General features: G+C 37.6%; 1 protein-coding gene across 1 annotated transcript in view; it reads right to left on the reverse strand.

Annotated features, from left to right (window-relative positions):
- Nucleotides 1-19,159, reverse strand: part of si (sucrase-isomaltase) — a 68,274-nt gene extending 49,115 nt beyond the window's left edge. Inside the window, exons 1-16 of the mRNA XM_014986269.2 lie at nt 18,627-19,159; nt 17,860-17,945; nt 17,518-17,638; nt 16,032-16,141; nt 15,739-15,890; nt 12,246-12,417; nt 11,847-11,946; nt 10,725-10,837; nt 10,499-10,624; nt 8,760-8,891; nt 8,439-8,558; nt 5,757-5,870; nt 5,252-5,336; nt 4,832-4,949; nt 2,037-2,208; nt 504-620 (exon numbers count right to left, since the gene is read on the reverse strand). Coding sequence (XP_014841755.2) covers nt 504-620; nt 2,037-2,208; nt 4,832-4,949; nt 5,252-5,336; nt 5,757-5,870; nt 8,439-8,558; nt 8,760-8,891; nt 10,499-10,624; nt 10,725-10,837; nt 11,847-11,946; nt 12,246-12,417; nt 15,739-15,890; nt 16,032-16,141; nt 17,518-17,638; nt 17,860-17,945; nt 18,627-18,750 — 1,962 coding nt within the window. The 5' untranslated portion in view covers nt 18,751-19,159. The remainder of the gene's footprint in view (nt 1-503; nt 621-2,036; nt 2,209-4,831; nt 4,950-5,251; nt 5,337-5,756; nt 5,871-8,438; nt 8,559-8,759; nt 8,892-10,498; nt 10,625-10,724; nt 10,838-11,846; nt 11,947-12,245; nt 12,418-15,738; nt 15,891-16,031; nt 16,142-17,517; nt 17,639-17,859; nt 17,946-18,626) is intronic.
- Between the last annotated feature and the right edge of the window lie 799 nt (nt 19,160-19,958).

Raw genomic sequence — 19,958 nt, forward strand, 5'->3', positions numbered from 1 at the left:
ATTCTTCCTAGTCCATCTGCTGTCAGTGGGGGGCTTCTCAGCTGAAACCATCTTGATATTTTACAACATGCTCGCATTGCGTCCACCATATGGCACATCATATTATGCTAATCTGACATACTTCAGCAGAGCTGCTACATTTTGCTTAAGTGTAAAATTTGCAAATATTAGCGTGTGGTGTGTGAATCCATTTTTTTTTCACTCTGGTCCCTACAGAGGCTGTGATGTTTAACAGCTGACATTCAAAGTTTTAAAGCCAAAATTCAGAGGTCCCACTGCTCCCATTTCACAAAGCAATTGTACTAGTATTGGTGTACACCAATCTCTGTGGATAAAAAAAGTAGTTTATGTTTTAACCGCTTGGACTCTATAGCACCTATATAATGCGATGGAATAAAGGGTATACCCTGCAGCACTTCAGACCAAACAGGGGCAGTGCAGTACATAAATCTAAAAGTGACACTCAAATAAAAGAACTTCAGGACAAAATGCCTTTACTGTACCATGTAGCCCTCAGCATTGTGGTTCCGACTGAAAGGATAGAAAGCTCCAACTTGCATCCAGCGACGGCACAGCTCTTCAGTTGAGTTGTCAAAGAATCCGCAGATGTCAGCTCCGATCTGGAACACATAGGAGGAATATCAGGTTTGACATTTCGACAGAAGCTGCCGTGTGTGTCTGTGTGTCGCCATGTTAGAGTTGCACTAGAAACAGAGAGTTAGAAGACCATTTAACAAACTCAGCATAATACAATTTGTGGATTCACGCTGTGGATTCCTACTTTGATTTATTAAAATGAAATATCTAAAGGTTACGAACATCAGTCTAAGCACCTGTTACGATAAAACACCTCTGTCTGATGATAACAGATCACCTGGAGTGCAAAAAAAAAAAACAAAGAAAACTGGCCCTACTGAGATTCCTGGCCACGAGATTCTCTTTTAAAAAGATTAAATTCAGTCGAGATTTAATTGCACAGAAGACGAGATGTGAGCATGCCAATTGTGCAATGCAAACTCCTGCTCCTCAGTAAGTTCACAAAAACTCCCTGTTTTCTATTTTGAACCACTGGCAAATTTTTAATGATTGACAGAATAAGAAGGAAACGGTCCAAATCCTATTTCCATCTTGTCGTCTTCTTTGTTTGTGAAGCATACATCTGTGTTTATGTGTTTGCTGAGGCTCCTAAAATCTGCTTGACAGAGTCCTACCAGGAGTAGTTGGCATCTGTAAGACCACCTGATGTGCACAGCTGGAAGAGTGTGTGTGTGGTGTGTGTGTGCAGTTTGCTTCCTGTTGTTTTCTCACTGCTGTTTGCACTATGTGCAATGGAGAAACAAACACTTGGGTTGTTAGTGGAAGTGCAGTTCTAGTTCTAGTTTTAGTATGTTTGTCAGTAATGTTGGTTTTATGGAGAAGTTACTGGTAATCTTACAGGTGATTCATTAAGTCCAGAATAACTACACCTTTAAAGAGGTCAATATTATATATTTTCCAGGCACATGTTGTTATCTTATACCACACGCAAGTCTTTTACCTTCAGTTGTTATGAATATGTTGTCTAGATTAAAAACAACAACAAATTTTACTTTGCATTTGATGCGTTGACATGGGCCTCTGTCTCTTTAAGAACATAATTCCCTTCCTGACTTCAGCACGTTATCACAACAATTCTTCTACATGCCATCCATGTACAACCGTTCTTAGGAGCATTATAAGCTCAACAGACTTGTAGTTCCACAAGGTATTTGCTAATTGCTGCTGCTGCTAGTCTGGAGGAGCCGTGTGGGAGAAATGTGCTCTGAAATGCTCATAGGCAAAGATAAGGAACTCATGACAGCGAGTAACTTTTAGTCTAAGCCTTTTTATCGTGTGCAAATTCCATAAGTTGCACAAAGTCAACATATCAAACCAGCTTTGATTCTCGGATGATGTTGTCATGGCAACCAACAAGTAAAATAGTTTTCTTTCCTGTATTTCTTAGTTCACATGTTTGTCTGTGTGCGTGTACAAATGGACTATGTGGTGGTACTCACGTAGGGAATTCCAAAAAGCCCAAACTCCAGCATGCCAGGAATAGCCCATTTTATGTCATTCCAGTTCGCACCATTGTCACCCAGCCAATGTCCTGAATATTTTCCCACACCTGGGAAGGAGGAGCGCGTCAGCATCAGGGTACGGTTTGACCCGAACACTTGCTGCAGAGCTCTGAGAGAAGACAGAAGAGACTCGTGTGAGGTGGTTGGAGGTAATTACGATGCAAAGGATATTGAAGCTAAAAACAACAGATTACGAAGGGTAAAAAAGTTTTAAAGCACGTGCACACAAACATCAGAGTTTGCAGAATAAAATACACAGACACACAGTTTTGTAGTACTCCTTTTTTGCCTTTCCTGCCTCTATGTTATTGCTAAGCTTGGGAGAAATCGAAGCTGCATTGATCTCCATGACAATACAAAGTCTTGCTGATGTTTACAAAATGTGTCTCCTGCCAATATTACATTTTAATTAGGAGGGAGAAAAACAGGAAGAGAATAAAAAATAGACAAATTAATTATGAGTCAACGTTAATACAAAAGTAGTGATTCACCAAATTGTCTTCTGTGGGATTATATTTCTGAGTCTCAGGTGGGTTTGTGTTTGGTTTGTGTGAGGTGGGTGAGCACTTGTAGTCCTAGTGCTTTCACTGAGCACACAGTTCTGCTGCCTTTTATAGTGACTGCTCAAAGTGAGAGGTAATAACACATGCTGCAGATTTGTACTAATATAATAAGGTAATCTTTTTATTGCACTTTTGTTATATTCTTCACCTATGGAGGTCACCATTTATTCACCTGTTCAATGCATGCTGAGTTGATGACGCGGCCGGTCCGTTCAGTACTGTAATTTACAACGTAAACACAGGAAGGCTAACTTTACCTGAGCTGGTTTTTATAATATTGCGTTTGACTGGTGTAATAATAGACAGTGCCACACATTGCACCACTGTTAGCTGTTATTTAAAAAATAACAGTGAGGTTAGTCTGGATCGTTTCCCACATGAAAAAAAAAATAAAAATGTGCAGTGGGAAAGAGCCAAACACAACTTCCACCGCATCAACATTTGTGCCCTCAACATTTCTCGCCAGCACACTTTGAGTCGTGTACGAGCAAAATTGATGAAGGCTTTAACGGGTGGTCTTACCTTCACAAGCTAAAACCAAATGCATGTCGACAGTTTTTATCTACAAAACGCCAAAACCACGGACAGAAGACCGGACCCTTAACAACTGTTACCGGACTGGACACAAAGCCATAGAACTACTTATATCGCACTGTCAGATGTCTCATTCAATGAAGCTGAAGGTGGCAGCAGCCACAGCACAAACACCACCTTCTTCTGCCAACTCTGTTTCTCTCCTCCGTTTGGTCCTCATCATCTTCATTCCTTGTGATTTCTACATTCCCATCAGTTTCAACTCCCTTTGGTTCAAATGGAAAAGGCTTAACGATGTTACTTAACCCTGTTTTGGCTGGATGAAGCTAGCGCAATCGGACCAAGCATATGTCATTTACCCAGAATGCATTGCGGCGACGTGGCAACGTCCATGACATCATTACCGCCACCGACTAGTGTGAAGTGTCCGAATGACAATGTCTTATTAAAATTTATAAAAACTAAACATCCTGCAGTATTATTGGAGTATTGTTGACATTTTCTATTCTATTCTTTTATAAATGAATACAAATAAATTTGACATTCACCTTAAGCAGTGTTAAATTTTAGTGAATTATAAATAAATAATAAAATAAATAATAAATGAGACTTCACATAAATAAAAGCCTTAACATGAAATTAATATTTAAAATTCAAACTTCAATCAGACTGTGAAAAGTTAAACTGAGAAAAAGCTTTACAAGCCTTCTAATAAATATACCTAATCTAACTCATTTTGGTTAAACTAAGATAATTAAAAAACTCCAACTAAAACATGTTGGGAACATTGATTCTTAAGTCAAATAGTTTCTTTAAGGGGCCTTTAAGGTAGAATATGGATTTCTACTAGGGGATATGTTTGGCCAAAACTTTTTGATGTATTTTAGTTTCAGAAAAAAGAAAATATATATGTATATATATACAACGATGGTTTGTTAAAGACTTGTCTCCTGGTTTGCTTGGTTTGTTTTTAATTGTAGACAAATGTGACATGTGATTTGATATCTGCAAGTCTGGGGTACCAAAGAGATACCAGATTATTATGACTTTAATGTTTAGCACATCTATTTTAAAGAAATTTACCTGCCTACAGTCTACATGATGCATATAGAATTAAGTGTATGTTAGGAGGATTTTTTTCAGCATCAAAGGGTATTATTTGCTATAAAGCCTGCATTTGTGCTGTCTTTTGGCAGATATCCATGATCTGTATGAATTTCCATGCTCCAGTGATTATGCCCTATACTCGCCGTGATGTCTCTTTGTAGGTTTGCAAACATAATGGGTCATTACACACTTCCAGTGCCAAAACCCAGATGAGAAATTTAAGGCACCCTGGGAGCTGGGCTCATTAAAACATAATTCTGCACATGGTATCTGACTTACAATTTTCTACAGGAATCATTCCCTGCGATTTGGAGCAGGGCATAAGTCACCTCAGTGCAATGAACTGATAAAACTTTAAAATACCAGTTCCTTGATTTTCTTTTTCAGTCAAGGCACAATACCGTCTGACTTTAATGGTCCTTTCTAATATTTTGTGGCATTGCATGTTCTGTTTTTCACATTCATATATATATGCAAGGCAGTGGGTTTGTTTTCATTCAACATGTCACTGATTATAGATGCACCTACTTTTCAGTGGCCAGCACCATAGAGTAGCCGTACAAACTGTGGACATCATAGTGGTTCCCCCACGCCTGCTTGGCATCCATGCAGAGGGTCTTACTGTACATCACATCATCCAGAATCTCTGTGGGAAAGGAAAAGATAAACAAAGTAAGAGGAAGACCTTGACACAATGCTAAATACATTTGAAACAAAAAGAAGACATGGAGAAACTAAGAAAGAGGGAAGTGATGGATAAAGAAAAAGAAGTGCACTAAAAAAACACTAAAAGTTGCTATAATGTTTTATTTAAATCTAATTTGAAGCCAAGACATCAATTGAAGAAATAAATGTATCTGAAAGAGATTCATTAATAAATATCTAAATATCATAAATACTTGAATTAGAAGAGATTTTATTTTTGATTATTAAAATTGAAAGTCTCACTTGGAGTGTAGGGAGGGTAGTTGAGTTTGTTGTCAGCACAGCCTTTATTTGATCCTTTCTTGAAGTTAGCCACTTCATTCATATCCTGAATGAAAAAAAAACATTATGTCAAAGGGATGACTTTAATAAAGATCTATCCTTCGTTTTGTTTTTTTTTCCCCAGCTAATTTGTGAATCCATGATTCACTTGGCTATAGCACAGGATTTCAGGGAAATTTGAAACTGAATGTGTGTTTTGTAACAAAAATGTCTGAGCAATGAAAGTTCCAACCACAATTTCAACTAAGAAATCATTGATGGTACAGATTCCCGTCTGGTTTTATCTTCGCCTTTGTTCTATGCAGTGATACTCAACGCATAGAAAAGCAATTGCCACAAAATGCTTTAGAACTTCAAACAAGATGTCCCTTGCTGAATATTTGTAAATGGCTGCTGAACAATGTCAGGATGTTCGGAATTTCAACTAATTACCAGAATTATTTAATATGTCTGAAAATCCACTTACAATCCAGAGGGCGTCATGTTTGACCTCCTTGGAGAACCGCACATACTCATCTATCCACCAATCGATGCATTTTTGGCTGGTGTAGTCTGGAAATACTGTCTCCCCTGGCCAAACCTACAAAGAAGATGCAGGCATGAAAACCATTTGTTTCTGCCATTACACTTTAGTGTTGCTGCAGATAAAGCTGTGGGAAAATTTGTTTGGCATTCCCTTTGCAAGCTCCATTCTTTGTTTTCTCCAATTGTAACAATACCTTTTTATTCTATTATTCAAATGTGTTTGAATATCTGTAACCACATCCTTCTGAAAATATGTAGAAGTGAGATTCATTGAAGTTATGCAAAAGAGGGGGGGGAAACTGTGCCTGTGGGGGTATTGGAGAAGCAGCTCTGAGATGTGTGAATAGGAAAGAGGAAAGTATAGATGAACTAAAAGAAGGGGTGGGATTGATGAGGGAAAGGTGAAAAAGGAGAAAGGGGATAAAGAGTCGAACGAGTTGAGGAAGAGAACAGAGAAGAGAAGAAATCGATAATGCAATAGAAATCTTGCGACGTGACTGTGTGTTAGAAGTCACCCTTAATGACGTGTATTGAGAAAAATGATTAATCCACACAGAGAGAGGGAGAAATTTTCCAAGTGTGTGTGTGGGTGTGTAAGCAGTTTCTGTGTGTAAACTCTGCTGTGGATATAAAATCTCAAGGTTGCTCCATTCTGGCTATCTTTTACCTTTACTTCTGCTGGCAATAACTTCACAGCCCAGTTTGTAGCGAGCGTATGAATTATGCTTATGTACACTCACGTGCGCGCACACAGATTTATGGGCGATGCTTTTGGCACGTGGAAGGAACGGCAAGGTCAGAGCTTATTGATAGACCGTTGCGGATGCCATCTTTCTTTTATGAGTCATTTGTTCCCTTACTCCAGGATTTTGTCATCTACACATCCCTGCTGATGGCTTTTACAGAGCAAATGCTTTAAACAAATCAGCTGGCATTTGTCACCGCATACCTTTTGCTGCTTTTTATAGGTTTTTATGTTCCTCTTTTACCATTTTGGATTTTGACTTTTTTTTTCTTTTCTTTCGATGTCCCTTTCACAACCCTCCCTCCAAAAGTAATTCTCCTGCTTCCACCTTGTCTGTCCTCTTGTTCCAGGCTCCTGATAAACTGTTGCTTTGTCTTTCATGTCTCATTGTAAATTGATTCTTGTGCAATTGTCTTGTCAGCTGCTCAGTAAGACAGACAGTCTGTCTCTGTGTACATTCTGATCTATTATCTACAGCCCCGTCTGATCCATTAACGGTGACTAATCTTCTTTTTTTCATGTTACCTACACTTTCTGTTCACTACCAGTTGCTTCCAAGTCTATTTTTAACTTCTTCAGCTGGAGAAAAATACAAACACTGCTACAGTTGATCCTTAATAATGTACCAATGACCCCAAAAAGCAATGAATTATCTTAAATTATAGAGCAGGGAAAATAAAAATAGAAGACCAGGTTTTTAAACACCTGGTGAATACAAAAGGGTGCTCACTGCCTCAACATGCAAATAAGGGAACATATGAAAAATGCATTTCAAACTTAAACATTCAAACATTCAAACATTTCAGATTTCAAACTTAAATCTGAATGCAGACATTTATTCTACTTTCAATTTTAATTTGTCACCCCAAAAGCAACAGAACAGGTCTGGGTTAAATATTTTTACCGTTGCATCAATTCATAAACTTTGTGGAGACGACACATAACTTATGAAGTGCAGTTTCTGAATCCAAATCATTGGCTCCAATGTATCAATTTGTTGTTATTGTGTGTTTTTGGATTTTGCCTAGACTTTGGAGTTTTAACAACTACAGACGAGTTGAGGCTGGATGTGCTGCCAGCGTGAAGCTGGCAGTGTGTGTGTGGTTTGGGAGACAATGGGACAGGAGTTGCATAAAAAGGGGCCCATCCAGGATGCTTCTGGATGTATCACTTTTTTTTTACTGGTGTAGAAACAGCAAATGTTGTTCTGGAAAAAGCCAGCTCATCCTCAGAATGGAAGTACATTCTGCCGTATAAAAAGAACTATAATCAGTCATTTTCACATGCGCAGTCTGCATGTGCAGACGACCTAAAATAGCTTTCCATTTAAAAATGGGTTCACACAGATGAACTCCAGGCATTTTTCTCCCTATCTCACATTTGCACACATCTGCACACCCAATCTGTCATGCAGTGACTCAGAACATTTTAAGATTAAACACTAATGCAGAATCAATGCACATGTTTGACCTGTTCATAAACAGCATGAAAAGGCAATTAGTTTGGGGACTAAGTCTAATCATGTGTATAATAAAAGGCAACAATATAAAAGCATGGGAGCAACATACTTTTGCTCCCCACCTCGATACTCTGCAGGAGAGCGCTTTTCAAATGCGTGCAATGTGGGAAAAATGATCAAAAATAACCTTTTGTAGGATTGAATGTGTTCAGAAATTTCTTCTGGCAAGATGGAGACAGCAAAATAATAGCACAGGCACATGTAGCAGTGTGTATCTCATACTATTAATGTGAACAGCAAGAATTTAAGTGGTGAACTGCATAACATTTTACAGGATTTCTATAAAGTTTTGGAAAATTTAGGTGATATTTCTGGGTCTTATTTCAACACTTGATGATCGGTACCAATAAACAGCTTACCTCTCCTACAAGTGGAGTTTTTCCATCTGATTCAAAGACCCAGGCGTTCTGTTGAGTGCCACGGTCATACGACTCATATGGAGCACCCCCCACCCTTTTACTGGTGGCTATTGCAGGGTCCTGTGGAAAGGAAACACCTTTTCAGAAGAATGCTACAATATTTAAATTTTACCTCAGTGAACATAATTTTGTTGTGGGTGGGCTGGGTGAATTAATTGTCACATTGGTGTTGATTGGAAAAACAGTACACAGCCCAGTTTGATAAGTTCATATTGCTGGATGTATTACTGCCATTGCTTTGTGAGAAATGAGAGTTCTCACCAGGATGAGGATGTACTTCTGCCCCTTCTCATGGAGGTAGTCAGCAAACCCAGGAAGATCTTTGAACTTCTCTTTGTCGTAGGTGAAATCTTTCTTATCTTCCATGTAGTCTATGTCTGTGTATTGAATGTCCTGTCAAGAAGAAAGTAAATCCAGTAAATTGTCTATAATATGTCCGTTTTTTTCTGCATCTATACAAAACATGTATTTCTCTTCATTTTTAAATTTGAAATCACATGTTAAGACACAAAAATAATCATTCTACAATTTTTAAAAAAGAAAAAAGACAAAAGATGTCTTATGTGTCTCTTATAACATTTGTCTGTTAAGTTATGAAAGTTTCTGCCGTGTTTCGTTTTGACGGTATTCACCTCCAGAGAAAAATGTGATATGTGTTTTATGTGATGTTATTAAGTATATTCATGTGTAATACAGCAGTCTGACATGTCCAACCGGTTGCTTCAAAAATATTATAGAGATTGTAGGTGTATTTTCTTTTTGATAAGACATAACTCAAGTCTTCTAGTCCTTGATTTGCGCATCTATTGCCTTGTTGTGATACAGTTAAATATGTTAAGGTGGTATTCACAATCTTATTAAATTTTGATTGAATAATTAGGGTTAAAAGTGAATGCTGAATATCAGTTTTCTCTCTGAAAAGACCATCTGACAGTAGTCTTACTGTCATATGCTCCACAAAGATAAGTAGTGAGGTTCACTTCCAAGAAAATGTCAACCAGAACTGGTATTTATCTCATGGCTTAGTAGTAATGCAGTACTGGAGTATTTTTAACATTCTGTTGAAGATGAATGAGATAATAAAAAGGAACCTGGTCGATTGATCTTTGATCAGTGCTAACATCCGTTGATGCTTAAAAAATTGTGCTTCCTGGACTGAACCTGTGCAGGCCAGCAGACTCTCCATTATTTGACAGAGAGCTGGATTACCCAATCTAAGCTAAAGGCCATCCCTATCACTCAGGCTGTCTATCGAACTCTTGCTCCAACCTTCATATCGCGTTCCTACAGACAGTGTAGAGGTTTGAGTCTCTTGCCTCTGGAAGCACACAGGGGTTCAAATTCAAAAACAGGTTTACAAGGTGAGTTATCAGCTGCTTCCATTTCCCTTCCTGGAAGCTATAAAGCAGTGGTAATAGTTAAAGAAGCCCCTCTTTTGTGTACCAGACATTGCAACTGCTTCTTCCTGGTTCATATAATGTTTTAAACGCCTGTTTTTCTCTGCATATTGATTTTTTGTGTCAAAATCAATATACAGACTTTGACAGATTATTCAATTAAAGTAAAAAGTTATGCTTTTAGCAATAAAACAGCTGTCATGTTTTCATTTTAAGTGGTACCATTATCGAAATTTTACACCTCAGCTACCTTGATAGAGGGTTTATCATTTACTCAGAATGGGACCATAAAAGTGCTACAAACAAATTAAAATTTAAACAGCGTTGAGATATGACAACATGCCAAGCTTGTGCAGACATCAGGTATAAAACACATCGTTGTAGATAAAAGCTTTGGTAGTAAATGCTAACTAACGCTTTCCATGACATGAGAGTAATACGTAGCAATTCTAGCTGCGAGCTTCTATCAGTTTTAAAGAAATGAGATGAAAATTTTGTAAGGAGATAATGAAGTAAACTTAAAAAGTGGAAAAAAACAAAAAACAAAAAAAAACAAACAAACAAAAAGAAGCAAGCATCAGTTGAAAGAAAACTAGATCTTACATATGGGAGACCAATGGCACGATTCCTCTCCACTGTGGCCTTGACTTCATCCAGGCTCCCGTAGTTCCACCGTGAAAGCTGGAAGCCCAGGGACCAGTAGGCAGGAATGACAGGCATGCCAATGAGCTGGAGAGGAGGAATATACATTGTCATACAGCCACTGTAAAGCTTTTACAGTACTTAAAATAAATTAGGTGTCCATGTATTCATGAAACAAAAATATTACCTGGAGGAACTCATGCACCACGTCTTCTGGTGTGTCGCCAAACAAGATGTAGAAGTCCAGGACTCCTCCGATGGTCCTGTAGGTCACTGCTGGGGCAGGCTGCAAAGTCACCTCTGAAAAAAGAAAAAGGTGATTCATGCTCTCCAAGTTGCCCTCGTCATTCTTTTTGTAAATCGTATTCCTGTCTTAACAATGCATTATTTATTGTGAAAAAAAATCAACTTTTTTATTGTATAATAGAGTAAACAAAAGATGGTTAAACATGACAGTGGACTTTTTTTTGTTGGTGTTTTCAAATCTACTTCAGCCATGAATTATTCTCTTTGATTTCTGTGCACACTTGCATGAATGAGTCAGCAGAAGTTTTTTTTTTTTTCCGAGTGACTTGGGTGAGGTATAAATTACTGTCATGTGTGGAGTCATTTCTGAAATGTGTTTTTCCTCTTTTATGCTATAGGAGTGTATCAAAAACCTTTTTCTTTACTCTTTGCTTTGTAATTGTCTATAGCACCCTCAATATTTCCTGGGACCATTAGTAAATATGTATTGCAGTAGCTTAATCAACAGTTTTTTTTTAACTGTGAGTATTGTACATTATTTTTTATAATCTCTTCCTCAAGATAACCGTGTCGCCTCCTTCATCCTCGTTTCTCACTGTTCCAGACGATGTAAATCGTTTTAATTATAGCTCACGTATAAGTGGGCAGAAACTCTTTTCAAACAGCCTGGCTTTTGAAGATTCATGCACATCTTCTCTACAGCCAGAAGGGAATGTGCTCTTATGTTTCCCATTTTGAAGAACTGTTAGGAGAATTAATCCTCTATTTCATTTTATGCAAGTAGGTGTGGCATCAGTATTAAAAACATGAATTTTCCTGTCATTATATAATCAAAGGTGTGACTTTTGCAAAAACAATTTGTGAAATTTTAAAATCATGCGTAGCTCTTCATGCCTATGTGTTGCTGTCCACGTAACAACTGAGGGAGTGTACATCAGTCTTTGCTCTTAAACATGCTGCTGCCTTTTCACACTGTAGACTTTGGTTGCCGTGAAGATCCCTGAGGAGAGTGAAACATAGAAACGTGTGTATTGCGTGTGCGCGTGTCAGTGTTTATCTTTACCCATGGCATTGCTGTTGAGCAGAAAGACCCCGAATGACTTTCCACTCTCATCTTCCAGACAGAGGAAGAAGGGATAGTGTCCATAGAGGTTGTGTGTTCCCTGCAGGGGGAAAAGAATGAAGGATGAAGGGACGTGGGAAAGAGCTGTGAATTGCAGGAGGGATGTGTGTGTGTGGGGCGGGGGCCTCGCTGCAACTGAAGAGGGGTGACTATGTTGTCCAATTAGATCATGAAACATTCAATTAAAAGCCCTTTGAGGGGGGCAGAATGCAGACGTGTAGAAGGTTGCATGCGTGGACAAATGCATGTGTACATCAGAGTTAACTGGTGTTGAAGAGGCTTGATTTACATGCTGCGTCTACATCAACAGTGGTGTGACTTGCGTGTGCAAGTTCTTACCCCATTAGGGAATGCATCTCTGGTGAAAATGGGCCAAGTCCTCCAGTTCGTGTCATGGCGATACGTTTGATGTACATGCTCACCCAGGCCATAGATGTTGTGAGATGGGAGCTTAGCAGACAGCTGTATGTACTGGTCCGCAAAAACAAGTGGAGCCATTGTGGTGTCAAACCTGAATGTGTTCAGATAAAAAAAATAAAAAAAAACCAGATGTGAGAGACAAGATTTTGATGTGGAAAAAAAAACAGATTGGTGAGAAGAGAGAAAATGTGAGAAAGAAAACAAGAGTAAGATGCAGTGGAGAGAGAAGAAATAAGACAAGGACTTGTGGAGGGGTTATTGCAAAGAGAGAAAAAAAATAAAAGCAGGCCATCTCATGAAGCTCTAATAAGCCCGCTGGGCAGCATTTCTTCAACACCAGACATGCACGGACAGTTGAAATACTGCAATTGCAAACAGCTGTCAAAACCCACAAGTTGTGGATGCAATGAATATACTTTGTCAATGAATAATCATAATAAACATATGGCAGAAGCAAAGAGTGTTTGTTATCAGTCATCATGATCGGTTATATGACACAGTCGGTGCATTAGTGTCCCTGTAAATAGAAATATCTTTTTACAAGAAGCTTTCATGATGACAATACAACACCCACATGGCAGCCACACAGGCAGAAGAGCAGAGTCACGACTAGCCTGCATGCACAATCAATACTTAGAAGTTGTATACCTGTTACTGGTGCAATTAGATAACACAATCGGCTTTTATTGAACGCATGGTGCAATTTTAAATACTTTACACGTAAATATTTAACCCTAATTTCAAAGATATTCCTAGATATATGTCTGATAGTATGTCATCATTGTGAGGATATCACCTCAGATTTGTGCAAAGAGGATCTTGATGTGCTAACTAAGGTCTCCTTATCTGCTGTACATCGAGATGAAAAAGTCATTTTGGAAAAAAAAAATAACACTCAGTTTGTTTTACGAGAAACCGATCACTTGAAAAAGGCCCATTTGCTTGGATACAACGTGGATTAGTCATAATGTAGAACCACTAATAGAAAAAGACGGCTAAAGTTACGACAAAATTAAAATTCAGTAGCAAATCTCAAGAGTGCTATCATGTCTCCTGGCTCCAGGTGGGAGGAAGGGTTGTAAAATGCATTGATAGGAAACTATACTGCTTAGTGCAAAAGCAAAGGTTGGGATGTGACCTCAGGATGACTCCTTACTCACTTGTTGTTCGGCTGAAAAAATGTAGCAAAAGTATGGATATGTTTTAGAATACATAGTTTAGTGCGTATTTTTATTTCCAGTATTTTTCCAAGACATGTCTTCTTGTTTGTTTGTTTGTTTTTTTCTTTTGTTTTTTTTTTTTTGGAAGCACAAAAAAATGAACAAAAAAAAATCCTGAGACAAATTTATATTCAGGCAACATTGCTTTCTATCTAAATAGTCAAAAAATGTGGAAACAACAAACACACTAACTAGACTCGACTTTAAATTTCTACTCGGCTAATTCTGCAAGTAAAGATGTAGTAAGGACAAGGACAGGCCTCCCTGAGATAACCATGCAAAAGTGAATAGGCACAAATAGTCTATATCTGCATTTTTCTATTTGCTGTCAAAAATATATAATATATACATATAAATAATGTTTACTGTGGGGTGCATGGTGGCACAGTTCGTAGAACTGTTGCTCACTCTTTTTATTATTATTATTATTTTTTATTTTATTTTTTTGTTTGTTTGTTTGTTTGTTTGTTTTTTACAAATATTGAGAAGAAAAGTCCAGTTCAGGACTATGCCGTCAAAGTATTTTAGATTTTAACTAAAGATGAAGAAACCTAAACACAAAAATACATAACAGCATTTTAACTCTGGGACAAACAAGAATCTGTGAAGTAATTAGCCACTTGAAAGTTAATATTCATTTCCGATGTGCAGACATATTTTCGTGCAGTGCAAAATACCTGGGGCAAACTCTCACTAGCAGGACATATAAATATGCAAAGGCAAAGTCAAAAGAGGTGAAATTAATAGATAACTTTTCTTTGAGAGCTTGTGTCATTCTGCATGCAATGATACTCTTGGAGTTGAGGTTTATCGCCCATGACTACCTCGGCATATATATTATGATATTTAAATAGGAAACACAGGGTTAGGTGGTGAGGTCTCACACTTATGTTGCAATTATGGGTCACCATGCTGCTGGAAACATTACTTTAATTGCAAAGCAGCTGCATTAATTGCTGCTGGTATCCTTTGCAACACGCCAACATAAAGAAAAGCCTAAGTGAACTGCATTCTTTCAAGGCCATAAAGTATTCTAGAGAAGTCATGCCCAATCGTGGAGCTCACTGTTTATTTCACATGTTCTCTGGCATATCAATACACACGTGGCCACATTTGCATGATGAGATGCAGGGATTATATTGGAAATTGAGTGTGTGTGTGTGTGTGCGTGTGGGGAGGAGGGTTCTTAGAAAGCTTGTTCCCAACATTTGACGTGTTACCAGTTTTGAAGTCTTTTAGACTTCAGGGCATTCTGTGGGTAAATATATTTGACAGCCTTTGCCCGTGCATTGCTTTTCTTTATCCTATAACAAATGCATATGAGATAGACGCTTAGTCACCCGTAATTCCTATATTAACACACCAGCAATCCCCAGAGCGCCAACTTTAATGCTTTCTCTTTATCAGTATCAACCCATAATAATATATCATATTAAAAATTGAATGGATGAGTTATTAAATGGATTAAAATGCCGTGGTCCTTTGTTTTAAGGAATAATGTAAGATTAAGCTTTCATTATCCCTCTGAGACAGGAAAACCATTCAAATAATCTAAGTTGAGCAAATGCTGTTCATGAGAGACAAAAGATCTGCACAGAAAGGCCAATTGGAATCCATTTCAAGAAGTTATTGTTGGTCATGTATTCTTCTTCTTATTATTATTATTTATTAGCTTATGTTTATTGTAATTCTCAAAAAAAACAAAAAAAAAAAAACACGCCTATTCTTCCGAGCTGTTTTTGATGCCTGGTACACACATTTCCAAGATACAGTTGACTATTGAGATGCCAGCGTTGACCTATCAAGTTTTACCCGAATCTGAATTAAATTATGGTAAGGTAACAATGCATGAAAACAAGATGACGAGCAAAACACTTTAAAAGATTTCAGACATAATTAAAGCAGATGAGAATCCCAAAATCAATGATAATGTTGTTTGACAGCCATTAAGTGAGTCACTTAATCAAATATTCAGTAACTCATCTTGTCTCTTAGATTATAAGTCCTATGACACATGATGTATCTTAAAACTGCATTGTCTATCCTGAACATAGATTTAAAACGTCCCCTTTATATTCTTCATATCTAATGTGTATACATGCTTTTATCTTTTTAGTCTTTTCATACCGTGTAAGATTTAATTTTACCATCCAAGACAAATTGTAGTAGAAGACCCTCATGGCAACACTCACAGGACTTTCTTGTTCTCCTTTCTGCGCACAATCAGGCCAAAGGGGTTGTTTCTGATCTCGAGTGTCTCGCTGATATCACTGGAGGGGCTGCTTGTGACGGTAGGGATGTGCTCATGAGGGACCTCGAATCTCGTGCTTTTGGTATCGTAGATCTAAGGCAAAAGGAACAGGCAATCAAGCGGTGTCCTATTTCCTGGTCATTTTCACACACTGCGACGTATACCTCTGTTTGTTTAGCATTCCAGTGAAGAGAGACAGAGAGGGAGAGAGAGAGAAAGTCTGCTAGCAATCACCTTAAAATGAAGTCGATTGTTTGTCTGCATCTCTGCATGCAGTGTCAGCTCCTGTATGTCTCCACCAAACAAGGACGGAGAGGCCATTCTTTTCATTTCCACATGAAGCTCTGCAGAAGAAAACACAATAATTTTTTTTTCACTTCAGTTGTAGCAGTGAATATACTTAGTTTTATGAAACTGCTTCATATTAAGAAGCATTTTTTTGTCCACTGTTGCCACAAAGTTAAATGCAGTCCAGTTAAAATAATTTTTAAATTTTGGTTGTAGTTTAGTTTATTCAACCCAAACCATTCAGACACACAACTAGTAGTTGCTACAGTCAATCAACTCTCAAACTACTAATTAAAGAAATGCAAAACAAAGTCAAGTAAGAATAATTCCTAAGGGTTGTGTAAATCTAAAAGGTGTAGATTCATTCAGCTTAAACATGCCTACCCTTACATGTTCACTCAAATAAATCATTTTGCTTCTAAGGAAACTGTTGGACTGGGTGGCAGAGAAGGAGCAATCTGAACAACCCATGATATCACCAGCTAATCTTCCGCGCTGTATCATGTCTCTTGGTTGAAGGCCAGGTAGATTGCTGGGAAGCACAACAACAGTGATTTATATACCGGTGAGTCAAAACTAAAGTCGACGGGCGACCGGAAACAAATCAACTGCTTAGGAACCAAGGAACTCTGACCATGAGAAAAGATGACAAAACTAACTTTTAGTTCGCAAAAATGTCATAAGTAAACCTAATCGTTCTGACATTATCTGGTTAGTGAAATTTATATCTACGAATTAACAAATTTTGTACTTCAAGCTGAAAATTTTTTTGAAAAATGACTGTTTTATTATCATACAAAAGAAAGTGTAAGAATTTTACTTCGATGTTAGCAGAGTTTGCTCAAGAGTAGCTTTGACATGAAGGTTTACATTTTTCCTCACTCATTTTATCTGTTTGGCATGTGACAGACTACCTATTTTTGCATTACTTCCCTTGGATTTCTCAGTCTTGCCAAGTAAAAAAGAGATATATTGGATGGTGTTCCTTTTTAGTCTAACCACAAACACGTCATTATTTTCTTCAGTTTTCCTATCCTTGTCACACAATTTTATTCTTCCTTCAAAGAAGTGTTATTTTACTTCACAAACAAAACAACTGAAAATATAGTTTAGATTTAATATGAAAAAGGTCCAATATTTCCTTTTTTTGTTTGCTTTTACACAATAACTCAGCTTACTTTTGGCAGAGAGATCAAGCAGAAAATGGAAAAACCTGCGTGCAGTGAAGTCAATCATGTTTTCTGATATGCCATCTATGTCTCACTTTCACTGAAAAATCATACCTTGGTCAGAGTGAGCGGAAATAGCGGGAGACGCACACATTCTGAGAGCATGAGGAGCAATTAGAAAAAAAACCCTGCCTGTACTGGTGAGTAAATACTAGAGCTTTAAACTTTAAAGCGTAGGTGACAACTGAAAAATATAGTTTTACCAGTAGGTTTGGGGGTCTGGAGTGAGTGCACCATGTATCCATGGTTGGTTGGGAAGAAACACCAGGGAACGTTTCGCTCATCCAGAGGACTCCAGCAACAACCTCGCTGCTCACATCCCGTCTGTTCAAACAAGATGATGTGACTCTTATTACCTTTAACCAATGTTGAGTTTAGAGCCACTATTTACAGTGATGTGATTAGTGTTGAGATTTTGGTAGTAGCCAACATAATGTAGTAGTAGTAATCATAATAACTGTGTTACTTTTATATGCTGAACAATGAAAAAAAAAAAAAGCTAAAAACAATTAGACTGAATCACTGGAGATGATGTTCACTCGGACCTTTGAGGCTCCAGCATCAGGGTAGCAGTCGACTCTTTCAGACATGGGAATGTTGGGACACTGAGGAATAAATCCATCTGCTGTTTCTGTGAAGTCAATAACAAGTACACAAAAAAAGCAGGTAAATGTAGATGCGTTTTGGTTCCATCAATAATTCTTGAAGTTTTCCAAGCTGTGGTGATTTAAAACATCTCAAAGTGTCAGGCTGCTGCCGCCGTCCTTCATAATAGAAATTGTGGAAGGAGATAGGATCCATGCTGAAATGTAGTGGTATTTTCACAGATGGCAAAACATTTATTGAAAAATGTACTTTCTGACAACTTTGTAAAAGAATCTCTTGGAGTGTTTTTTATTTTTATTTTTTATTATTATTATTTTCCTCTGAATTTGCTTCAGAAGTTGACAGTATTTTGTGTGTGCAAACTTAAAAACACACACGCACACACTCTTAAATTTGACTAACTTAATTCAGTTACATGTAGCAAATCAATGCATTTTTTTTCAAGTTGGAGCTAAATTCCCTTTTTGCAGTGAATCCACTCACACACTCACACCTAAGAACAATTTAGAGACCAATTAACCTGTCAATCATGTCTTTGAATCGTGACGAAGCTGAAGTACCTGGGGAAAACCTACGCTTGCAACACTCAAACTCCATGCAGAAACATCCCAGACTGGGATTGGAACCCAGAGCCTTACTTTTTAAATTATTTTTCTTTAAATCTCTAAAACGTCTTGTTTTTATTTTATTAGCACAATTCACTTACCGTCTGAAATGGTACCAGGTTCTTTGGTGATAAAAAGAGCGATCATAGTGACGGCCAATATGGTCATCAGGATAAACAGAATCAAAAGGATGATTTCTGTAGTGGTCCATCGTTTTTTCCCCATCTAATCACCCACAAAACAACAACAACAAAAAAACAAAAAACAAAACAGAAATATACAGATGTTACATACTGCAAGCACGTCATTGCCTCTGTTTTTTTTTTTTTTTTTTTTACAGACATCTCCTTTGATAAAAGCAAGTTCTCAAAATTTTCTGTCCATGCACGTATCTATTATTTTTTCTTTAGCTGTTTGCAAGGCTCATAACCATTAAGTTTAATGTGCTGCGAAGTAAAGGAAGGGAAATTAAAACGTGTTACAGAACCAAAAATTGTGCATGCCCCTGTTTGTTTCCAATCAGCAGCATGTAAAACACGAAACATTTCGGACTAACATGCATGGTTACGCATAGAAAACAACATAAAAATCAGACAAGCAGAGAGCAAGTGTGCAAACTTACTAGTCTTCTTTTAGCTTGCACTACTCTCCTAAAAATAACTTCCCCACTGTGGATCATCTTACTACTTTCAACAGAGGGTTTGTGATGACACACACCTTGTCCACACAGATTCTTACAGAATATGCAATTTGCAAATTGAAAACTTGTGCAAATGGACAATGATGAAACTAATTTGTGTTAAATATTTACATTATATATATATATATATATATATATATATATATATATATATATATATATATATATATATAAGTATTTTTTTTTACTGAGTCAAATCTGTACAGTATTGCAGTATTGCATTACAGTGCATGCAACAGATGAACCATGTAGCACCTACCTTGCCTCTCCTTTGCATTCAAGGAAAAATGGTGATTAGCTCAAGAGAGATGGCTCCTTTATAAACCTAAGGATGTACTGTTGTCGGAGGGTACTGCCACTCCTTCTCCTCATTTTGCAAGTTATTGTGGGTGGGTTTGTGATTTACAGTCTGAACGTGCAGACCCCAAGGTCACCGAATGTCAGATAACAATCTGCAGCGTACAAGTCATCTGAATAAAAAAAAAAAAAACTCATATCAGCATGTTGTTATCTACCATGCAGTCATTTTAATTCAACTTGTGCGAGTGTGAACTCAGTCTGACCTCTACGTCAGTTTTAACAAGTATGTATTACTAACCTGTAATTACCAAAGTAACAGTGTATTTTTTTGTGGAATTATGTAAGATATTATTGAGTGTAATCTTTAACCCACCATGGTCACATCACCACTTGTTAGTAATTAACACTCTTGTGTATATGTTCTCATATTCCA

Source organism: Poecilia mexicana, unplaced genomic scaffold (assembly GCF_051168715.1).
Source record: "Poecilia mexicana isolate PSO_F unplaced genomic scaffold, ASM5116871v1 scaffold_13, whole genome shotgun sequence".
Classification (NCBI taxonomy): domain Eukaryota; kingdom Metazoa; phylum Chordata; class Actinopteri; order Cyprinodontiformes; family Poeciliidae; genus Poecilia; species Poecilia mexicana.